General features: G+C 45.8%; 1 protein-coding gene across 1 annotated transcript in view; it reads right to left on the reverse strand.

The window, feature by feature from the left end:
• LOC308554718 (ectonucleotide pyrophosphatase/phosphodiesterase family member 7-like) overlaps positions 1–12,409 on the reverse strand; it is a gene marked incomplete at its 5' end in the record, with an annotated part of 31,639 nt that extends 19,230 nt beyond the window's left edge. The window contains one exon of the mRNA XM_081132169.1: positions 12,160–12,409. Within this exon, the coding sequence (XP_080988295.1) occupies positions 12,160–12,409 (250 nt within the window). The remainder of the gene's footprint in view (positions 1–12,159) is intronic.
• Positions 12,410–20,161: the final 7,752 nt, after the last annotated feature.

The raw sequence follows: 20,161 nt of genomic DNA on the forward strand, positions 1-20,161 counted from the left end.
TCAGGGCCTGTTAGTCATTCACACATACATGTTAGTCATTGATGTACATGCATTAATTCTATCATATGTCCCATTACTGAGGAAGCAGGGGGAGGGCAGGTAAGCCATCAAAACCTGGCTCACTCCTGTATCTGGAAAACTTGGGGGTCCAGAGCCACTGGGAGGACTTAGGAGAAGCGATGGGAGAAAGCAAAAGATGCCACGGACAGAAAAACCTCCCCCTTCTGTACCTTAAGGATGCTGCTTGCATGCCCTGAGACCCAGAGGTCAATTATAATTTCAGTTAAGTAGACTAGCCTGAGAACCAATCATAGAATCCATTTTCCCCTCAAAGCGATGTTACTCAAGTTTCAAACAACCAAGCTAAAATGAGCTCAGGGAGCATGACCCTTCCATTCTGCAGCATGGCTAGTCTCAGTAATTGCACAAAGAGAACCATCTCTGTGGTATTTGGGCTATTTCCACCCTGACACTTAAAGGCATGTTCTAAATCCAACCAGCGGCTGGGGACCACTAATGACCCAGCAGAGGTTTCCACTGCCCCGTTGATTCCTCCTTCCTGCTGCTCAGGCCTCTTTATCCCGGTCAAGGGCCAGCTCTGGAATGTGGGCGAAACATGACAGAGGAGAGGAAAGCTGAGAAACAAACAGCGGGAGGGAGCAGCCTTCACATTTTACTTAAACCGCATTTTCTACTCTGGAGACAACCAGGGACTCGGCTGGAAAAACTACGCGAAGGGTGCACTGTTGGTTGTGCCTGGAGTTCCCGAAGCTGCAAGGAGGGGGTTTCACTCGGGTCAGGAGACGCTTCCCTCCCTGCAGTACAATGCTGCACAGGGGGGCTGGACTGGAGAAGGTTCCTGTTGGCTCTTGTCAATCCTCACTCTCACTCTGGGCCTCAGTTTCCCTTTTTTTAAATTTATTTTTTATTTTTTAAAATATACCTTTATTGACTTCAGAGAGAGGAGGGGAGAGGGAGAGAGAGAGAGAAACACCAATGATGAGAGTCATTGATCAGCTGCCTCCTGCATGTGCCCTGACCGGGAATCGAACCGTGATCTCCTGGATCCTAGGTCGATGCTCAACCGCTGAGCCACGCCCGGCCGGGCCCTCAGTTTCCCTTTTTGAAAAACAAGCCAGGTTAATGATTTTCCAGGGCCTTTCTGGCTCTGTCATACGGAGAGCCTGTCATTTGTGTCATTTCGATGTCTAGGGATGTGGGTAATTATGCAAGTTAAACAGGAAGGAGGATGAGCTCTCCCTGTGAGTGAGATTCCTGCTGCTTGCTAATTTTGCTTTAATCAGGGTACAGTGCAGACTCCCACACCGTATCAGTTATGCCAGAGTGTGGGTAAATTCACCCCGCTGAGCATTTCAGGTCTGGGAACAAACCCGGATAGATCCAACTCCTTTTTTTGGTTCTCAGGGACCCACATTTATTTCTCAAACTTGCAGAGTGAATTTAGGAAACCATGAAGTCCAGAGTTTGGTTCAACTTTTCCTTTCTCCTTCCCTTTCTCAAATATTTTGAGCCAAGTACTATCCTAGATTGTCTCATGGTATTTACAGCTAGGGGGCAGGGGAGAGAGTTAAAAACAGAAAAAGTATGTTCTGGAGTGCCTGCAGTGCTCACAGGTACCTTCTCTTACAATCCTCCTACTCATAAATCCTGCTGAAAGGCAGGTTTCTAGGTACTATATTTGTACCAAGTGACGTCTCCTTCCTATATTCAGTTGGTTGGTCTGAAACCCAATTCTCTCTCTCTCTCTCTTTCAAGACTTGAACCTAGAGACACAGTACCTCATGAGCTGGTGGTGGGCTCTGCTGTCTATCATGCTTGACCATGAGCAAAAAGAGAAAGAGGGTTGTGAGTGAGAGAAGCAGAGATAAGAAAATCCATGGGGCTGATAAAAAAGACCTCTAGGCTTCTGAGAGCCAGAAAGAGGAAGTTTCCATTCTCTGCCTCTAATTTGGTTCTTATATCGGTGAGTTTGCTCATTAGAGCCTTGCAGTGCAGCCCTTCCCCTTGAGCTAGCATGAAAGGATTTCTGTTTCTTATAACCATTTTTCTCCGACACGGCTGTGAATAGGGAGGTGCCTCATTTAATTTCGTATCTCCCTGGCACAAAGCATAGGGCTTTTTACCCTTAGTAGGCATTCAACGGATGTTTGTTAAATTTTAAAAAAATGTATGTTTTTATTATAATTTAATAACTCAGTAAGAGCCACCCCACCCCCCAACATTTCCTCAGCTTCTACCTGTTTTCAGGCGAAACAGTATATATATTTGCAAATAGTCCATTTGGGCATCGACACACTTTCATGCATTTACTTACTTAACAAAAATTTGAGGACTTACTATGTGTCATTTACTAATTCCTTTAAATTAATCTACCATATAAGCTATAAACATATCTTCATTCTCCTTCTGATTTGTGAGGTCCAGTGCTTTATTAGTTCACATTCCCAAAACCAAAGAAGAAAACGTCTTATTTACCAGCTCGTAGGAAATCAGCGAGGAAGAACAGCTGCCAAATCAAGCCAACCAACCACCTTCAATCAACCCAGTGCTCCAATCTCGAGCAGACAAGCTCGTTCAGAACCACAGCTGAGACACTGATGGAAAAAGCTCACATTGGGGCTCAAAACCACATTCACCCCAAGTCTACAACCCTGGGTGCCACCCATTGATAACTAAAGTATTGAAATGAGAATAGGTGTCCCAGTGCACCCATCAAATTTAACACCTTATCAAGTCGTGCTGTAGAAATGAGGCTTGATTCCGTAGCTAGCACCAGATGACGGCAGCCCCTTTCTAAATGGAGAAAATAAAACCCTAGTACACCCATTTTACTAAGCTGTGCTTGCTCATGTGTAGATGCAAATGAGAAATGCTGCTGCTGCTGCTTCTTTCTGACATTGCTTTTTAATTATGGCCATCAATAAATAGCTTTATCCTTGAACAAGACTTGAGCATGGCTCTAAGGCAGAGGCATGACTCCTTAGGAGCAAGGCCAGCAGAGGGGGATTTTTCTCACCCCTACCTTTTCTTCTGATCTGCTGTCAGAAACAGAAATGCTCTCCCTTCAAGGAGCTGGAAGCAGGTGAGCTGTCCTTGAGTTCTGTCTGGGAACCCTATTGGCACACAGTTCTACCTTTGGCCTGACTGACTGATCACCGTCACAGAGACAGAATCTGTCCTTGCTTCTGCATTTTCCCTCACTTCACTTTTTCCTTTCACCGTTGTAGTGGGCTCTTTCCCTCCAAAGATATGACCATACTCTTATCCCCAGAATCTGTGAATGTTACCTTATTTGGAAACAAGGTCTTTGCAGAGGGAATTAAGTTAAGGATCTTGAGATGAGATCATCTTAGATTGTCTGTATGGGCTCTAAATTTAAAGATAAGTTTCCTTATAAAAAGCAGAAGAGGAGAGGACACAGACAGGAAGAGGCAATGTGACCAGAAGGCAGAGCCTGGAGTAATGCTGCCACAAGCCAAGGAATGCTGACAGCCACCAGAAGGGGCGAGGGAGGATTATCTCCTAGAACCTCTGGAGGGAGCACAGCCCTGCTGGCACTTTGATTTCTGGCCTTTAGACATTTGTTGCTTTAGGCCACTAGTTGACGGTATTTTGTTAAAGCAGCCACAGGAAACTAATACACTCGTGCTGTGAGTCTCAAGTGGTTCCAGCCCCTCCTCTCACTCAAGGCCTTGGAATCCAGAGCAGTCAAGACTTTCTGCTTGGTTGCCATGGTGTTTTGGACTGACCCTCTTGAATGATCCTTGGACCCTTAGTATCAGCATCACCTTGGAGCTTGGTAGAAATGCAGACTCTCAGGCCCCAACCCACACCCACTGAACCAGAATCTGCGTTGTAACCAGATCCTCAAAGGTTCATATACACGTTCAGATTAGGTAGCACTAGTAGGAAAGACTCTGAGGTGGCGATTAGATTTTGTCTCCGTTTGTAAGAATTCTAGTTTCTTCAAGTTAAGTCTGTTAGATACGGCGTGGAGGTTACGTAGAAACCAAACCAAACCAAACTCTGGTATTAGAAATGCATACTGATGTATTATGGATGCAATGACATGATGTCTGGCATTTGCTTTAAAATATTCCAGAAAGGAAGGGAAGAAGGAAGGAAGGAAGGAAGGAAGGAAGGAAGGAAGGAAGGAAGGAAGGAAGGAAGGAAGGAAGGGAGGAAGGAAGGAAGGAAGGAGCATTGGGTGGGGATAAAGGAAATGGAACTAGGTTGGCAAAATATGGACAAATTCTTGCAGCTTGGTGCTGGGTACATGGTGGTTCATTGTGCAATTTTCTCTGCTTTTTTCTGCAGAAATTTCCATACTGAAAAGTTAGGAGATACCCTGGCTTCCCAGTCTTCTTTATTTTCAATTTTTTTTTCATGATTCCATTTTTTTTCTCCCTTTGTGGGAATGCCTGTTGTTAGAGGGACATCTTTTGTCTCAATCTGTGGTTTCTTTGCTCTTTTTGCCTGTGTTTTGGGCTTTGTTGACTTCCAGGACTTTTTTAGCGAGGAGCTGTTGCTGGGGGAGCAGGATGGTTGGTGATTAAGGTTTACAGTATCTTCTAACTATGTTTCCAACAACATCTGCTGGGCTTGTATTGTTACTGGCAGCAGGAATTTAATTTCCTTTCTCTTTTCCTACCTTCCCTACCTCTTGCAGACTTTTTCCCCCTAGACTTTTCCCCGCTAGATTGTCATAGTGTGACCTTCGGCTCTCTGATTTACATGTGATTTGCATATTATACATCTAGTCGAGGAGTTCTCAGCTAGGTGCTGATCCCCCCCCCCCACCCCCCAAGAAACATTTGACAATGTCTGGAGCCAGTTTTGGTTGTCACAATTGGGAGAAGGATGCTGCTGGCATCTAGTAGGTAGAGGCCAGGGATGCTGCTAAATACTCTACAATGCACAGGACAGCCCCACCAGGACAAAGGATGATCTGGCCCAAAATGTCAGTAGCGCCGAGGTTGAGAAACTCTGATTTAGTCCTAAAGATCATGCAGGTACATTTGGCCCCATTCCCTTTGCTCCTGTCTCATGTAGGAGAGGTAGACTCATGACTGATTATATCTGTGGGAAATTTTTACCTTCTATAGGTTGATTTTGGGATGGAATGTAAGTGACTGATCATTTGTGCAAGTTGTACCCTGCACACCTCCAGGGGGCACCACCCACATGTTATGCATGAAAGCAACCCCCCAGAATTGTGCTGTACACAATCTACATGGCTCTAAGTGCTGGCTCTGGTTTTGGGGTTGCCCTGGGGCTGGATTCAGAACTGGGAGAGACTTAATTTCTGGCCAGCAGGGGCCCTGAGGCTACCATCAAGTGTCCTTTCAAGGAAGGAGAAATGTTGAACAGAGAGGACCTCACTTTTATTATTCTTGACCATAGTCTAATTACGGGGCATCTCATTTTTACCCCAGGGCCATATCCGTTTGACTAGATCTAAAATTGTCAAATTATGATATCATGGCTTATGCTTTTGATAGATTTTGTCTGAAACATAGTGGTGATAGCTTCTTAATTTCAGCCGGTTCCTTGGGGGAGAAAATATATTTACGGTGCTGCCATAAGACTTCCTATCCACCCACCACTTGCTTGGCAGGATTTCCTTAGTTTCAACAGCATAGCTTATCTTACTGGTCCTCAATCATTTTGCAATAAAAACTGAGATTGCAAAAATGTTCATTGTCATTACTAGTGATGGAGCAGTAAGTACAGGCTTCTCAAGAGAGAGAGGGAATTGGGTGATTGCGACTAGCAGAATGAGCTCCTAGCCCTCAGAGAATGGTGCTTCGTTTTGGTGATATCTGAGGGGAATTACGACAGAGTTCAGGGAGACTGAGGGACGGTGCTGGGAGGTGGCTGCTTGCATATGTGATCACCGAATGCATGCCCTGTGGGTAGCTCCATAGACAGAGGTGTGATTTCTTGGGACTGAGTACTGTTCGCTGGACTGCAACCCCCCATCTCTGCACTGTGGGCCTGGGCTGGGGTGGTGGGCTTCTGTTATTTCTGCCAGTCCCTCTTCCTTTGCTCTTCCCTCTGATAATAGTCCCAGATTTTCCACTGGGGACCCACCAGCCCATCACTCACACTTTGTGTGGGGCTTGCCACCCCCACTCTGACCTGGGGATGGGCATGTGGTCCCCCCTTGGGTGTTCAGCATCATTCCAACCCCCCTGGCTACAGCAATTGGTTTTGAGAAGCAGATTGGCCCAGTGAGAGTCATCTTGGGAATTTTATGGTCTCTCTTAGGAAAAAGAGAGAGATACATTAATTTTGATGACATCATTTGAGGACCTGGATGTAGCCATACCTGAAGCTATCAGTGAATTATGTGCTATACGATTCTTATGAGTTGAATTGTGTTCCTTGGAAAAGATATGTTGAAATCCTGAACCCCAGGGCCCCAGAATGTGAGCTTATGTGGAAATAGGGTCTTTGCAGAGATGAGGTCATACCGGAGCTGGGTGGGCCTCTAAAATCCAAATGACTGGTGTCTTTATAAGAAGACAGCCATGAGAAGACAGAGACACAGGGAGAACGCCACGAATTGCATGGAGGATTGTAGTGACGCGTCTACAGGCTGAGGAACACCAGAGATTGCTTGTGAACCTCAGGGGGCTAAGAAGAGACAAAGAAGGATTCCCTACAGTTTCTTAGAGAGCATGGCTCTAATGACACTTTGATTTCAGACTTCTGTCCTCAAGAACTGCTAGACAATAAGCTTCTGTTGTTTTAAGCCACCCGCTTGTGGTGTTTTGTTACGGGAGCCCTAGGAAATAAACGTGAGCGATTTCAGATTAATAATCTTCTCTCTCCTCCTCTTCTTTCTCTTCTTTCTTTTCTTCAACCCTCCCCCCACCCCCCTATATTCATCTTCATCATTTTAACCTAAGCAACAGAAAGGGTGTAATACGGACATGGTGACACACTGGGGTGATGTGGGCAGTCCAGTCTCTATGGTCACTCATTGCTCCTCTTGCATTGATCTCTGGGGCTCAGAGGTTAGACCATAATTCTGGGGGCTTTCTGGAGCTCCACTCTGGGGTACCATCTCCTGTTGCCTTTAAACAAAAGAATGATGCTCACCCCCTGGTTATCTGAGCCCCATCAAGGATCTATTAGAGGTGGACCAAATTCCAGATGGCCCCCAAGATTCCTGACCCCCCCATATACATGCCTTGTTTAATTCGCTCCCCTTGCACATGGGTGTTACCTGTGGCTTGCTTCCAACCACTATTATGTGGAAACGTTGGAGGGGTTTTGCAGATGTAACTGAAGCCTCTAATCAGTTCACTTTGAGCTAATCAAAAGGGAAATTATTCAAGGTGGGCCTGACCTAATCAGGTGAACTCTCAAAAGAGGGTCTAGAGGAGAGAGATGCTCTCCTGCCGGCCTTGAGGAAGCAAGCTGTGATGAGTTCTAAGCTGCAAGGAAATGACTTCTTCCAAAAACCACGTGAGCTTGGGAGAAGACCACAGCCTGGCTGGCACCTTGATTGCGGCCTTGTGCGACCCTGAGCGGAATACCTAACTCTGTCATGCTCAGACTCCTGACCTACGGAAACTGAGAGGCAATAAATGGGTATTGTTCATGGTATTTTGTTACACAGCCACAGAAAACTAATACATCTTTCTGTCTTAAGGAACTTCCAGCTGCTGTGGCCAAGCCCTGCTCTGTGTGTGTATGTGTGTGTGTGCGTGTGTGTGTGTGTGGCATGGGGGTGGGAGGATGGAGCCTGGTTGGAAGAACACTATCTTGGAGGAAGTCATGTCCCATCCAATGAGGGAGGGGAGGAGCTCGATGAACATGCAGGCCTGCCCAGTGCCCAGCCTTGGGGAGCTGGAGGGAGACTGTCACCCCACAGCCAGGTCTTGCTGCACTCGGAAGCCTTGATCCGAGACAGAGGCCCCACTTTCCCCTCCTGCAGGTGGTCCTGGGGGCAGACACTTGGAGGAGAAACACACATTCTTCGTAAGGATGCAAAAGGTTTTCTCGAATGGAAAGATGATCAGGGGGATATTTTGAATAACGGGTTAAAGAAAACTCTCTCTCTCTTAGCCTTTCCCTCATTCAGATGGCAGGACTTCTGCCCTCCATCCTCCAAGGGAAGGATCTGCGTGAGAACGTGTAGAAAGCAGAGGCTCCTCTGGCTTTGGAGTTTCACAAGCTTGGCTCCTTATGGGAGCCACAGGGAGCTGGGGTGCAGAGAAAGGTTTGAGGGGACACAACTCCCAGCCTGATGCCCTCAGCTGTCGAAGAAAGGAAGCAGAGGCGGGAGGATCCCTGGGAAAGTGGCTCTTGGCCCTTCTCCCTGGTGGAATTACAAGGAAACAGAAGCAAGCCCCTCAAAAGTTCTGTGGGATCTGGGAGCAGAGGGGACGTGAGCCTGTGCGGTGGGACAGGCTCTGGAAAGATAGCAGGACCCTGGAGACACATAAGCGTCTAGTTGCCACTGTCCCTGCTGCCTGGCCCAAAGGAGATGCTGAAACAATAATCGTCGAATGAAGGCATATAGCAGGAGCACTTTAAAAAACTTCTCAGGACACCGTCTTCACCAGCAGCAGGGATGCTGATGAGGGTCATGTGATCCTGGCTCCAGCGAAGGCTGAGATATCTGCACACCTGGCAGCCTCAAATCACGAAGAGGCCCTGCTGCTCAGATGTGGACTTTGCCCCGGGTGGCCCAGGGTTCTGACTTTGGGTGGCCAAGTCAGCTATGTTTCAGGGGGACTTGCTCCTGGGCCCTGTGCCTGGGGCATGGCCTCTCCAGCCTTGTCCCCTGCCTGGCACCACCTGGCCCTGGTTCCTTGGACTCTGTCTAGGACACTGGAAGGGATGGCCATGTAGGTCCTCCGACCTGAGCCCTCGTTGGAGCTGTGCCATCCTTCGCCGCTGAGATGTGAAGGGGTGGAGCAGGGCACCTCGTCATCACCTCTCTCCAGTGTTAAATTGCCCAGAGATGTTCCTAAGATCACCAGTGAATTAGTCGCTGGGCCAAGAGAGCATCTTTTATCATAGTTTGTGTCAGGCCGACCCCCTGGAATCTCATGAGGTCTTTGGGAGCTGGCAGCACCAATTTTCATCCATTATTTTTCCTATTACAGATGATTCTTTTCCACGCTGGAGTCAGACAGAGGTTGGCTTGAGCCCAGCTCATGACAATGAATACCAATGGTTTTGCTGGGTCCAGGTTGCCTCTCTTGCATTAATACAACGTATTCAGCATATATGCACATTGCCTGGAAGCTCTGAGGATGGATGGCATTCAGAGGGGTTTGGAAGGATTACTTAATTAAATCAAAGATGTCAGAGGGCTGGAGTTGTGCTGGAGGGCAGGGATTGAAGATCCCTTGTCTGAACTGTTCAGGGCTGAGTTCGAATCCTGATCCTGCCCCAGGGAAGATCTGTATATTTGGTGAGCTTCGGATATGTCACCTATAAAGAGGGTAACTGTCCTGACCTCATATCACTGTTATAAGAATTGAAGGACATGATGACCATGCTACCCACTGGGCATTTTCATAAGGGAGGTACTGGGCTCAACTACTCAAGGCAGTGCTTTTTTAGCTGGGGGCATTGAGCAACGTCTGGAGACATTTCTGGTTGTCATAGTGGGAGGAGGGAATGCTCTTGGCATCTAGTGGGTGAGCCTGCACAATATGCCATAGCGCACAGGGCAGCCCCACCACAGAACAACCTGGTCCCAAACGCCAAAGGAGAAGCCTGTTTCAAAACTGAAGCAGAGTGAATCCTGCTCAATACATGGAAGGCCGGGTTATAAATAAGGGGGACGCAAGAACATGCTTTTTCCACAATGGGTGAATTAAAAAGATCTTTCTGTGTTATAGCACTTTATTTTTTATAGTCAATATGTTCACATGGTCCAAGATCTAAAAGGTACACAGGGCATACAGTCTAAAGTCTCCCTCCCACCCCTCCCCTTCCCTGGAGCAACCAGTGTTACCAATTTCACTTATTCATCCAGAGATCCTCTAAGCATCTAGAAGCAATTGTATGTGCATATGCCCACATATGTATTACACACACACATATATGCAGGCTACACACATTCTTTGCATCTCGCTTTTCTTACTTAGCCCATCTCGGAGACAGCTTCTTACTGGGCACCAAGACCTTCCTAATTTTTTTTTTTTTAAGGGTGACAGAGTGGGCCATTCTATGGATATACTTCATTTAGCCACTTCCCTCTGGATATTTTCTTTGTGGCTACAGACACTAACGCAACAAATAACTTTGTAAGTACATGATTTTCCACCACACAGATACATATATCTGTAGGATAAATCCTATGAGTGCTAGTGCCAAGTGAGAAAGTTCCTGCATCCATGATTGTGTTGGAAGTTGCCAAATTACCCTCCACTGGGGCTGTTCCATTTCCATTCTCCCCTGGCAGGGAATGTAGGAGAGGAGTTGGGGTTATTCTTTAATTTTAAAAATTTGCTCTCAGTGTTTATATCTTCCGTGTGAACATATTTAGCCCTCTGGGAATAAGTAAATAGTAGGCGAGCCTTATAACACTATGTGCCCCTCGGATTCTCAGTGTCCAGGGACCCAGCATCTGCCTGCGGGAGACCTTTTACACGCTATGAAGTTAAAGCTAGCCGTGAAACGGCATTTGCTTTCTCCAGGAAAGGGCTATTTAGTTCTTGCTTCCTGGTGCTAACAGTTCCCAAATGACTAGCCTCTCAAAGAGTTTACATGTAGGAAAATCTCTCAGCAAATCTCCCTCTGAGTGGTTGTTCAGCTTTATTTTTTAAGTTTCTGATTTGAGGGCTCTTCTCCCTCAAAAATGGCATCAGCTGTTTACATGTCATTTCAGAGATTCCTTGAGCTGCCCTTGGACCCCCAGGGAGTGGCTCTCAGGATACGGGTGAGGCTCTTGCTGCTGGGCACCCCTCCCTGCCCTGAGAGAGAGAGGTCTGGGGATTTCCAGCTCAGAACTGGGCAAAACCAGTTCTGTGTGGCATCCTGGTTCTAGGCCTGGCTTCTTCCCTGCTTCCTGGCCGAGTGACTGGGCAGTTACTCAACTTTAGTTTTCCCATGTGTGGAATGGGGACAGCATTGCTTTGCAATATTGCATTAGAGATACAAAAGCAAAGCACCTAGCACAGTACCCCGACATCAAGCCCGCATAGGAGAAATGGAAGCTATTGTTATTCTTGTTATATGGAGTCCTTTGCAATGGGGATTCTGGAGCAACCATGTTCCTTCTTGTCACAGAGACCTCACACATGCTGTTCCTTCTGCGTAGAACGCTTTTCCTTCCTCTTGTCACTCAAGGCCTCTATCACTTGCAGGGCAACGGCCCCAACTCAGAGATCCCTTTTCCTGCCTCTCCAGTTTCAAATCAACTCACTCTGGCCACCTTCTCCTGGAGAAACTCTCGTCTTTCCTCTTGGTGCCTCTCTGAGTTGGAATGAGATCTTTTAGTGTGTGTGCTTGTCTGAGGTCTATCTGTCCCAGTGGACTACATGCTGCAGGTGAGCTAGGGAGACCAGCACAGGCAAGGGCCCTGAGGCAGGTGGGGCTGAGTGGAGGCACCAGTAGGAGGCCTTTGTGATATGCAGGGAAGCACTGGAGGGGAAGAGAGATGTGAGAGGCCGGTAGAGGCCCGAGGCCAGGCTGTGGGGAACTTCTGGGCCAAGGAAAGACAAAATTTGCATTTTCTCCAAGAGCACTGGTGTCCCTTTAACTAACAAATACTAAGCAGGGGAGTTGCCTGATCTAATTGAGTTCTCTCAACTTATTTTTATAAAATTCTTTTCATGATTTACTTTTAGAAAAGATCACCAGCCACTGTGTGAAAGGCACAGGGGTGGGGGGCGGGGGGGCCTGGGAGCACAGAGATCCCTTAGGAGGCTGCCACCCTAGCCCTGATTCTGCCTGGAGGCCAGGGCTCATAGCCCACGGGGTTCTAGGAACAGCCCTGGGATCCCAGGCTTTTCTAAGTTAGTGCTTCTTCCAGGGGGTGACCCCAAGTTGCATGAGCTGCCGCAACCTCTCCAGAGTTGAGCCAGAATGAGCTCCCCCTCAGGGAACGACAGGGGCCGGGGCCGCCCACCAGCGTCTGTGGACTGGCTGCAGGGAGGCGCTTACCTGAGATGGTGGTGAAGTGGGACGGGGAGGTCATCGTCACGAAGGGTGGGGTGAGGTACTTGGCCTTCACCCCCTCCCGGGCCAGCCGGTCCATGTTGGGGGTGTCCACATCCTGGTCGTAGTTCCAGCGGAAGCCGTCGAAGGAGACCAGCAGCAGCTTGTTGAAGCTTTTCCCCCCGGAGACGGGGTGGCCGCTGGCCCAGCCCAGGAAGACTGGCAGCAGCAGCCCGAGGACCCCGAGCCCCGTCATGCTGCGAGCGCCTCAGTGCACGCAGCGCACGGCCCGGGCGCTCTCCCGTTTTCTCCCTTTTTTATCTGCGGTTGAACAAAGTCCACATTGATAAATCTGCCCCAGCTCCGCCGAGTATCAGAATACCCGTGTGGCATGTTTTCCCTGATGAAAAAGTTCTGGAAGTGGATAGTGGTGATGTTTGCACAACATTGAGAATGCACTAATGCCACTGAATTGTGCACTTAAAAATGGTAAATTTTATGTTATTTGTATTTTACCTCGATAAGAAAAGTCAAATCATGTGAAGCATTTTGGACTCTTATACTAATTTCACTGTGGTCAAGATTTGGGGAACAAATTAGATTGATGCTTTCTTTTGCTCAGTGGATCCTGTTTTTATAGGAAGGACAAGTGATTGTTCATTATGATTATGGAAACAGCCAGCATGGATTAAGTGCCCAGGAGGGCTGGGAACTGTATATACATCATCTATCCCATTTAATTATTATTTTTTAAATCTTAGGAAGGTTATTAGTTGAAAATTCCCCATAAGAATTAAAAAAAATTATTGTGGTCAAATACACATAAGATAAATTTTAACATTTTAACCACTTGCAAGTGTACAGATTCAGTAATATTTAGTACATTCACTGTGTTGTGCAACCATTGCCACTATCTAGTTCCAGAATATTCTCACCATCCCAAAAGGAAACACTATACCCATCAACAGTCATTCCTCATTCCTCTCTCCTCTAGACCCCAGAAACCACTAATCTGCTTTCTATCTCTTCAGATTTATCTATTCTGGACATTTTATGTAAGTGGAATTATACAATAATGTAGTCTTTGGTGACTGGCTTTTTTCACTGAGCATAATGCTTTCAAGGCTTATCCACGTTGTAGCATGAATCAGTGCTTCATTTCTTTTTATGGCTGAATAATATTCCATTGTATGGATATTTTACATTTTATATACCTATTCACCAGCTGACGGACATTTGGGTTGTTGCTACCTTTGGCTACTGTGAAAAGTGCTGCTGTGAACATTAGTATACTGGCTTTGGTTTGAATAACCCCTGCTTTCCACTTAATTTTTACAAGGTATGAGTGGTTTTTACTTTGTAGCTGAGTAAACAGCTTATAGAAGCTATGGAACCACTCTAAGGTCACACAGCGTAAATGAGGTTAGAACTATAGTTTTAATACTTGGCTATATGTTTCCTGGGCACAGGGGGGTTAAATTCCCCAAGGGAACAAGTTGCTTAGAACACATTTAAGCGTCTTCCTATCCAGTCCACATTTATTGTGCAGGAGACACAGAGGTACAGAGGTTGGTGTGTATGGTTCAGAGTCCAGGAGACAAGTAAAGGGTTACGTGCAGTGGAATGGCCCTACTGGAGGTGCACATGGGAAGTGATGCAGGAGCAGTTCCTAACCCTGAGAAGCTGGCCAGGGGAGGGCTTCCTGGAGGAGGTGGTGCTAGACTTGAGTTTTGCAGGCTGGGAGGAGTTAGCCTCTTGGAAGCACTTTCACCCAGCCACTCATTTGGATATGACAACAGTCTCCTAACAGTTCCCCCTGCCTCTGGCCTTTTCCTGTCGGTGCATGGATAACACTTACCGTTGCGCTTTTAGAAAGTTCTGTGAATTGTATAAAGATTCACCAATGGGTTTTCTGGTGACCGTCTGCTTGGGTTTTCAGTTTTTGTAAGTTTTTATAAGGCTTCTGTCTTGACATGGTTGCTGAAGGCTGGATGTCAGGCTCAGATGTGATGATCCATTTCCCTCTTGTGAAATTGCCTGAGAATTCTGTTCTAGGCATTTGCTTAGGTTGAATCTTTGGGGTGAGGAGGTGGTGTGTCAGGGGAGTTCCATTTTGTATTTGTGTAACTTGGGTTGTTAGCACGGTGTTTTGCTATCATTAATTAGCACGACGTTTTGCTATATGAGGGATTTTTGTGGAATTTTGTGATGAGTGTGCAGCATTGTGGTTGGGAGTGTTTTGGAGCTTGCCAGGCCTGGATTTGCATCTCAGCTCTGCCACTTACTATCCTTCACACCTTGGGGCAAGTCCCACAACCTTTCTATGCCTGTTTCCTTCCCTGTAAGAAGGAATGACGAAATATTTCCTGGGGTTGTGAGGCTCTGATAAGATAATGCATGTCAGCAGGAATGCTTATTTTCATGGGATATCCATGTGCTCCTCCTCATTTCCCAGATCCCTTGTAATTTATGGTCAATGTACTGTGGATAGAAGCCACATGCATCACTTCCAGTCCAAAGCTTTCAAAGGCTGGTGCATGATCATCCTGCTCTCTCATCCCCTCTGCGGTAACTGTGGAAACCTTATGTTGAGATGGAGAATTTCCATCATTCTAGGTCTCTGAGTGACCATATGGAGCATAGTCCCCAGGCAACCCATGGTGGACATGGAATGTGAGAAGTCAACCTCCATTGCCAAGCCACTGATATTTTGGAGTTAATTTGTTACTGTGGCACAACCTAGTCTGTCCTGGCTAATGCAGCATGTTAAGCACTTACATTGGTCCCTAGTAATACTAAGTGCCCAACAGATGTTAGTTACTTTTAGTACAATGATAAATTACCACTGATAGTTTCATTATCTGACCTGATGAGGCCAAAGATGGACAAATTGGACTTGCCACTCCTTCCAGCATATGGGAGGGGCAGACTACTGAGGGCCAATAAATAGGCATCGTTATCTTTAGTTTGTGTGCCTGTATGCCCTTGGTGACAATGAACAATGTATGCTACTCTCAGACTGCCAGTCCAGAGGAGAGTCACTGTTGATACCAGGATTGGGACTGTCCAAAGCCAAACATTCTTTGGTCTGGAGAGAACCTTGAGTCCCTGGTGTGTAGATTTTCCCAGGGAATACAAATATTTGTACTAAGTGGCATTGCTCTTTGGGAATTGTATTCTAATCAGTTAGACCCTTTTAGGGAAAATTCACACACATCTCTATATTCTGGAAATGCAGAAAAAATAGCCAGCAGTCATGCAGCAATCTGCCAAGTCCACAGAAACGTCCCTAAAGTGCAACGTTTGGTGTAATCAGCAGAGCTTAGAGGAGGTGGTGGCCCGAGAGAATTCTCATTATAGTCACCATGTTTGTGGTCATAGCATTGTGGTGTATCTTGGTTCCTCTTTGGTGAGTTCTGGTTTGGAAGACATAAATCCGTTATTTGTTTAGCAAATATTTATTGAGCATGTTGGGTAGCTTAGACGATAAAATATGGAGGAGAGTAAATCTCTTCTGGACACTGTTTTCAAGCTGTCCTGGTACTCACCTGTGGGACATGCAAATTTGAGGGTCCCACAGTTCCAAAAGCATCTCCAAACAGTGCCACCCTGAACTAGACTCTTCCTTGCAAGTCCAGTAGAGCTGTCTCTGACTCTTACCTTCTTCTGGCAATGAGTTTGTGAAATTCAAGATTGATCAAAGAATACCATTAAACTTTGCTAATAAACCTACATATTTATGACATAGTCACTGGTGCGGAGGTGTGGAAATTCCACAAACATTTTAGGAATCATTCCAGATGGAGATAATAGAACTCTTGGTTGCCTCTTACTAGCATAGGTAAGAAAAGGGACCATGCTCTAGTCTGATTTTCCCCTGAAGCAGACCCTGAAACGAGGATGGGCGTGCAAGTGCTTTATTTGGGAGATTATCCAGGGAACACCAATAGGGGCGTGGGGAAGCCATTAAAGGAAAGGAAGAAAACCAACACGAGGTGCTTCAGTTTTGGGTGCATGCGACTAGAATGGTGAGTAACAGCAGACTATGGGCAGGGCATCTGGAGTCATTTGGCAGAAAGGCAGGGATGCAGCTGGGCTCCAGGGACCAGGGACTCACACATCACCAGATCTCTCTGTCTCCGTGTCTGCCTTTTTTTTTAGCATATCAGCTTAATTTTCTCTAGCTCAGGGCTGGTTTTCTCCATACAGTGAGGAATGTGTTCACGAAAGCTCCTGTTTTTCTCACTCCATAGTTCCTGTCATCACAGAGAAAGATTATATTTTTCCAGTTCCAGTTAGAACAAAAAAAATACAAGAGAAGAGCTCCAGTTGGCCTGTTTAGGTCAGATGCCCATCCCTGGACCAATCAATTGTGGCTGGGGGGGTGGGGTCATATGGGAACATGGTAGCCCCCACTAGAGCCATATGACTGGAGTAGAAAGAGGTATAAGACTTAATAGAAGGGTGAAAGGGTAGGCTGAAAAAATAATAGACATCTGTGATGAAAAGATTAGGAGCTGCAACCTGTTAAACCTGTTAACAGGTTTAAGCTCCTGTTAACTGGGGCTTAAAATTTTTTTTTTTGTATATAAAGTTTCATTATGATCCTTGCAGCATGATTTAGCAGAAAGAAAAAAAAGCTACTATGAGCCAAACATATCCTATGCACAAGCTGTTGCTATGGATTCAGATACTTATTGATTGGTCCAAAGATCAATTTTAATGCTTTGCAAGAGACGTAAACTCTGATAGGATCTGCTTACGATGAGGTGGAAGTTAAGCAAGAAGAGAACTGGCATGTAAGACAGTCTAATTTCTTTCTTTCATTGAGTACTGTCAAGTGTAGGTTCTGTCTGGCAGTGGATGCACCTCAAGGGAGGGTTGCATATATGTGTGTGTGTGTGTGTGTGTGTGTGTGTGTGCATGGTTGTGTGAGGTAGTTTCCAACATGAGTGAAACATCCCACAAATGCCCTTTGCAATGTGATTGTGAATCCTTCCATTGAGACATGAACTTTATTTCCCTTTCCTCACATTTGGGCCGGCCTATGACCTGCTTTGACCAACGGGTTCATTCGAAGTGATGGTGTCCAACTTCTGGTCCTAGGCCTTGAGAGCCCTTGCAGCTTTCTTTGCTCTTGCTCTCTTGGAAGCCAGCACCAAGTAATCCCTGGCTGTCCTGCTCAAGGGCCTGTGTGGATGCTGGGGTCATGGAGGATGAGAGGCCATGTGGAGGAAAACCAAGTTCCCCAGCGGACAGCCAGCACCAACTTCCAGGCATGTGCATGAGGCATCATTGACCTTCCAGCCCAGCTGTGCCTTCAGCTGCACGTGGCCACACAAGTGTGCCCAGGTGAGACCAGCAGAGGAAATGTCCAATCAACTCACAGAATCATGAGAAATAATAGATTGTTATGGTGTAAAGTAACTAAGTTTTGGGTGCAATAGAAATAGCTCATGAGGGTGTGAGCCTGTGGGGTGCATGTATCCCATCTGCTGAAGATTCTTGAGTCCCTAGGATCCAATGCAGAGCTGACATGCTCTCAGTGTCCTTCTCGTTTTAAACATCTATGAAAAAAATGTTTAAAGACTTAATTTTTTAGAGCAGTTTTAGTTTCATAGCAAGATCAAGAGGAAGGTATAGGGATTTCCCATATACCTCCAGCCCCTGCACATACATAGCCTCTCCCCATTATCAGCATCTCCCAACAAATTGTGTACTGAATTTGTTACAATTGATGAACCTACTTTGACACATATAGTCACCTAAAGTCCATAGTTTATATGACAGTTCACTCTTGGTGTTGTACCAAAAATTTGGACAACTTGTATGAAATTTTCACAGATTTGGACCATCTCAGGGAAATCCCAAAGCTCAGAAATTATTTTTCCTCCTGGAATATTCCACGTGTGGTTGAGCCTTAGGAATTTCTGAGAACGATCTGAAATGAAAGAAAAATTTGAAGAATGTATTCTTATGGCTTATATCAGCAAGGTTCATGTCTAGTGTTAGACTAAGTAATTGTGTTAGTTAGACTAAGTTATAGTGTTAAGTTAGATTCAGTAATAGTGTTAAGCCAGATCATGTTTTTAAAGACTCAAATGGCCTCAGGGTTGGCGGGAGAGGAATGGCCTCCCAACATCTATGACACACCTAGAAGGTTAGTTCAACTGGAAGGGATGCCGATCCCTTTGGGCTAATATACTATTTCACTAAGACAAATGCCACCACATCACATCCTCTCCTATGAATCTCCACTAGTACAACCTCAGAAGCATGGACAAAATATTCAGCAAAATAATTTTACTGACAATTTTGGGAGTATATAGAAGAAGAGATTACGTCGCACTCCACATAGCAAAACCTCCATCTTTTGTAATTTCAATTTATTGCTCCTTGTTTGATATTTTGGGCCCTGCTGAATCAGTCACATCCCTCCTTCTTACAAAAGACGCTTGTATATAGCCACATTTCCACTCCTCTCTCTCTCCCTCCCTCCCTCCTTCCCTTCCTTTTCTAGAGTTGGGTTGGTAAACGTTTTTTATAATGAAACAGTTAGTAAATATTTTAGTCCTCGCAGGCCATATGGTCACAACTACTCACCTCTGTCACTGTTGCATGAAAAACAGCCCTAGATAATCATAAAGGAACACAGGGTGGGGCAAAAGTAGGTTTATAGATGTTCATATGGAAAATAATACTATAATTAATAAATAATAATACAAGAACAAACTGTGTTTCACATACTCACAACTGTAAACGTGGCTGAGTTCCAATAAAACTTTATTTACGAAAACATGGGAGCAGGTAGGATTTGGCCCATTGGCCATGGTTTTCTGACCCCTTCTGCTCCAGAAAAAGTCTCTCCAGCCTGAATGTCTTTTAACTCCTTCGACCAATGTTTTTGGTGTGGCTTTGATTTTCTTCCCTACAGTGGTAACCATTTTCTGAATGCCTGTTAATTTTTCCACCTCTTAAAATGTGGCCCCTAGGATAAGATGCCTCATTCTGCAAATGCGATGATGTAACACTCTCATGGCGTGTTCTGAGCAGGAGAAAGAGAGCAGGCGTGATCATCGCCCTTGAAAACTCCCACCTTGTGAAAATTTGGTGAGACTTCTCGGCAAAGGTTGAAAACCTGTTAATTTACCAGCTGGAAGAACAGAAATCAGAAGCATGATCCCTCAAGCTTGAGTTTAATATTTGGTGCACAGGGACCTCTGACTTGTTTGATAAAGATTAGAAGGGAACACGTGCACATAAACAACATCTATTCCTCAGTTGAGGATCCAGAAGACAATCTTGTGAACAGAACTCCCCGAGAATTGAGACAAGGGAAAAAGGTAGCGTTAGGGGAGTGGAAAGGTCAACAATGAAGGCTCTGACTGTGCTGGAAGAGGCGAAACAAGAACATCAGGTTGCCAGGCATGAGAAATGGGAAATCGTTGATGGAATTAGCAGAGTAGAACCGATACTAAAGGCTTTTTTATTCCTCTCAGAGCCAAAAGTTTTTGCTTAGACTGCATGAGGAAGGAAAGGCAAGTATGTTGAGAATCCTGTTTCACTAAGTATGGAAGGGCGATTCTGGAAAAGATCTCAGAAGAATGAGTGACATGCGACGGTTCATTGGAAGTCACCAGAGGGCTGAGCCCACCCTTGACATAATGCAGAGGCTGAGGGGTAGAGGACAGCCTGCAATCAGGTCTTCACTTGTCCAGCGCAATCACCTTTGACATGTTTGGTGTTCTCACAGCCTAGTCTGTCAGTCTTCTCTGCTCCCTCTAGACTTGCTCACTAGATGAGCCCATCCATTTCCATAGGTTTAGCTGCCATTTCTTGGCTGTTGACGGCTGAATGTCTCTAGCTCAGACTTCTCCTTTGAACACCAGATGTATATATGCGTGGTTTTTTGGTTTTCCCACGTGTCAACAAAGTTGACACCTCACACTTAGCATGTCCAAAGCCACTAAAGCCAAACTCTTGCTTTTTGCCCCCCTTCTTCCCTGTG

The sequence above is a fragment of the Miniopterus schreibersii genome (assembly GCF_964146895.1).
Source record: "Miniopterus schreibersii genome assembly, chromosome: 3".
NCBI classification, from domain to species: Eukaryota; Metazoa; Chordata; class Mammalia; order Chiroptera; family Miniopteridae; genus Miniopterus; species Miniopterus schreibersii.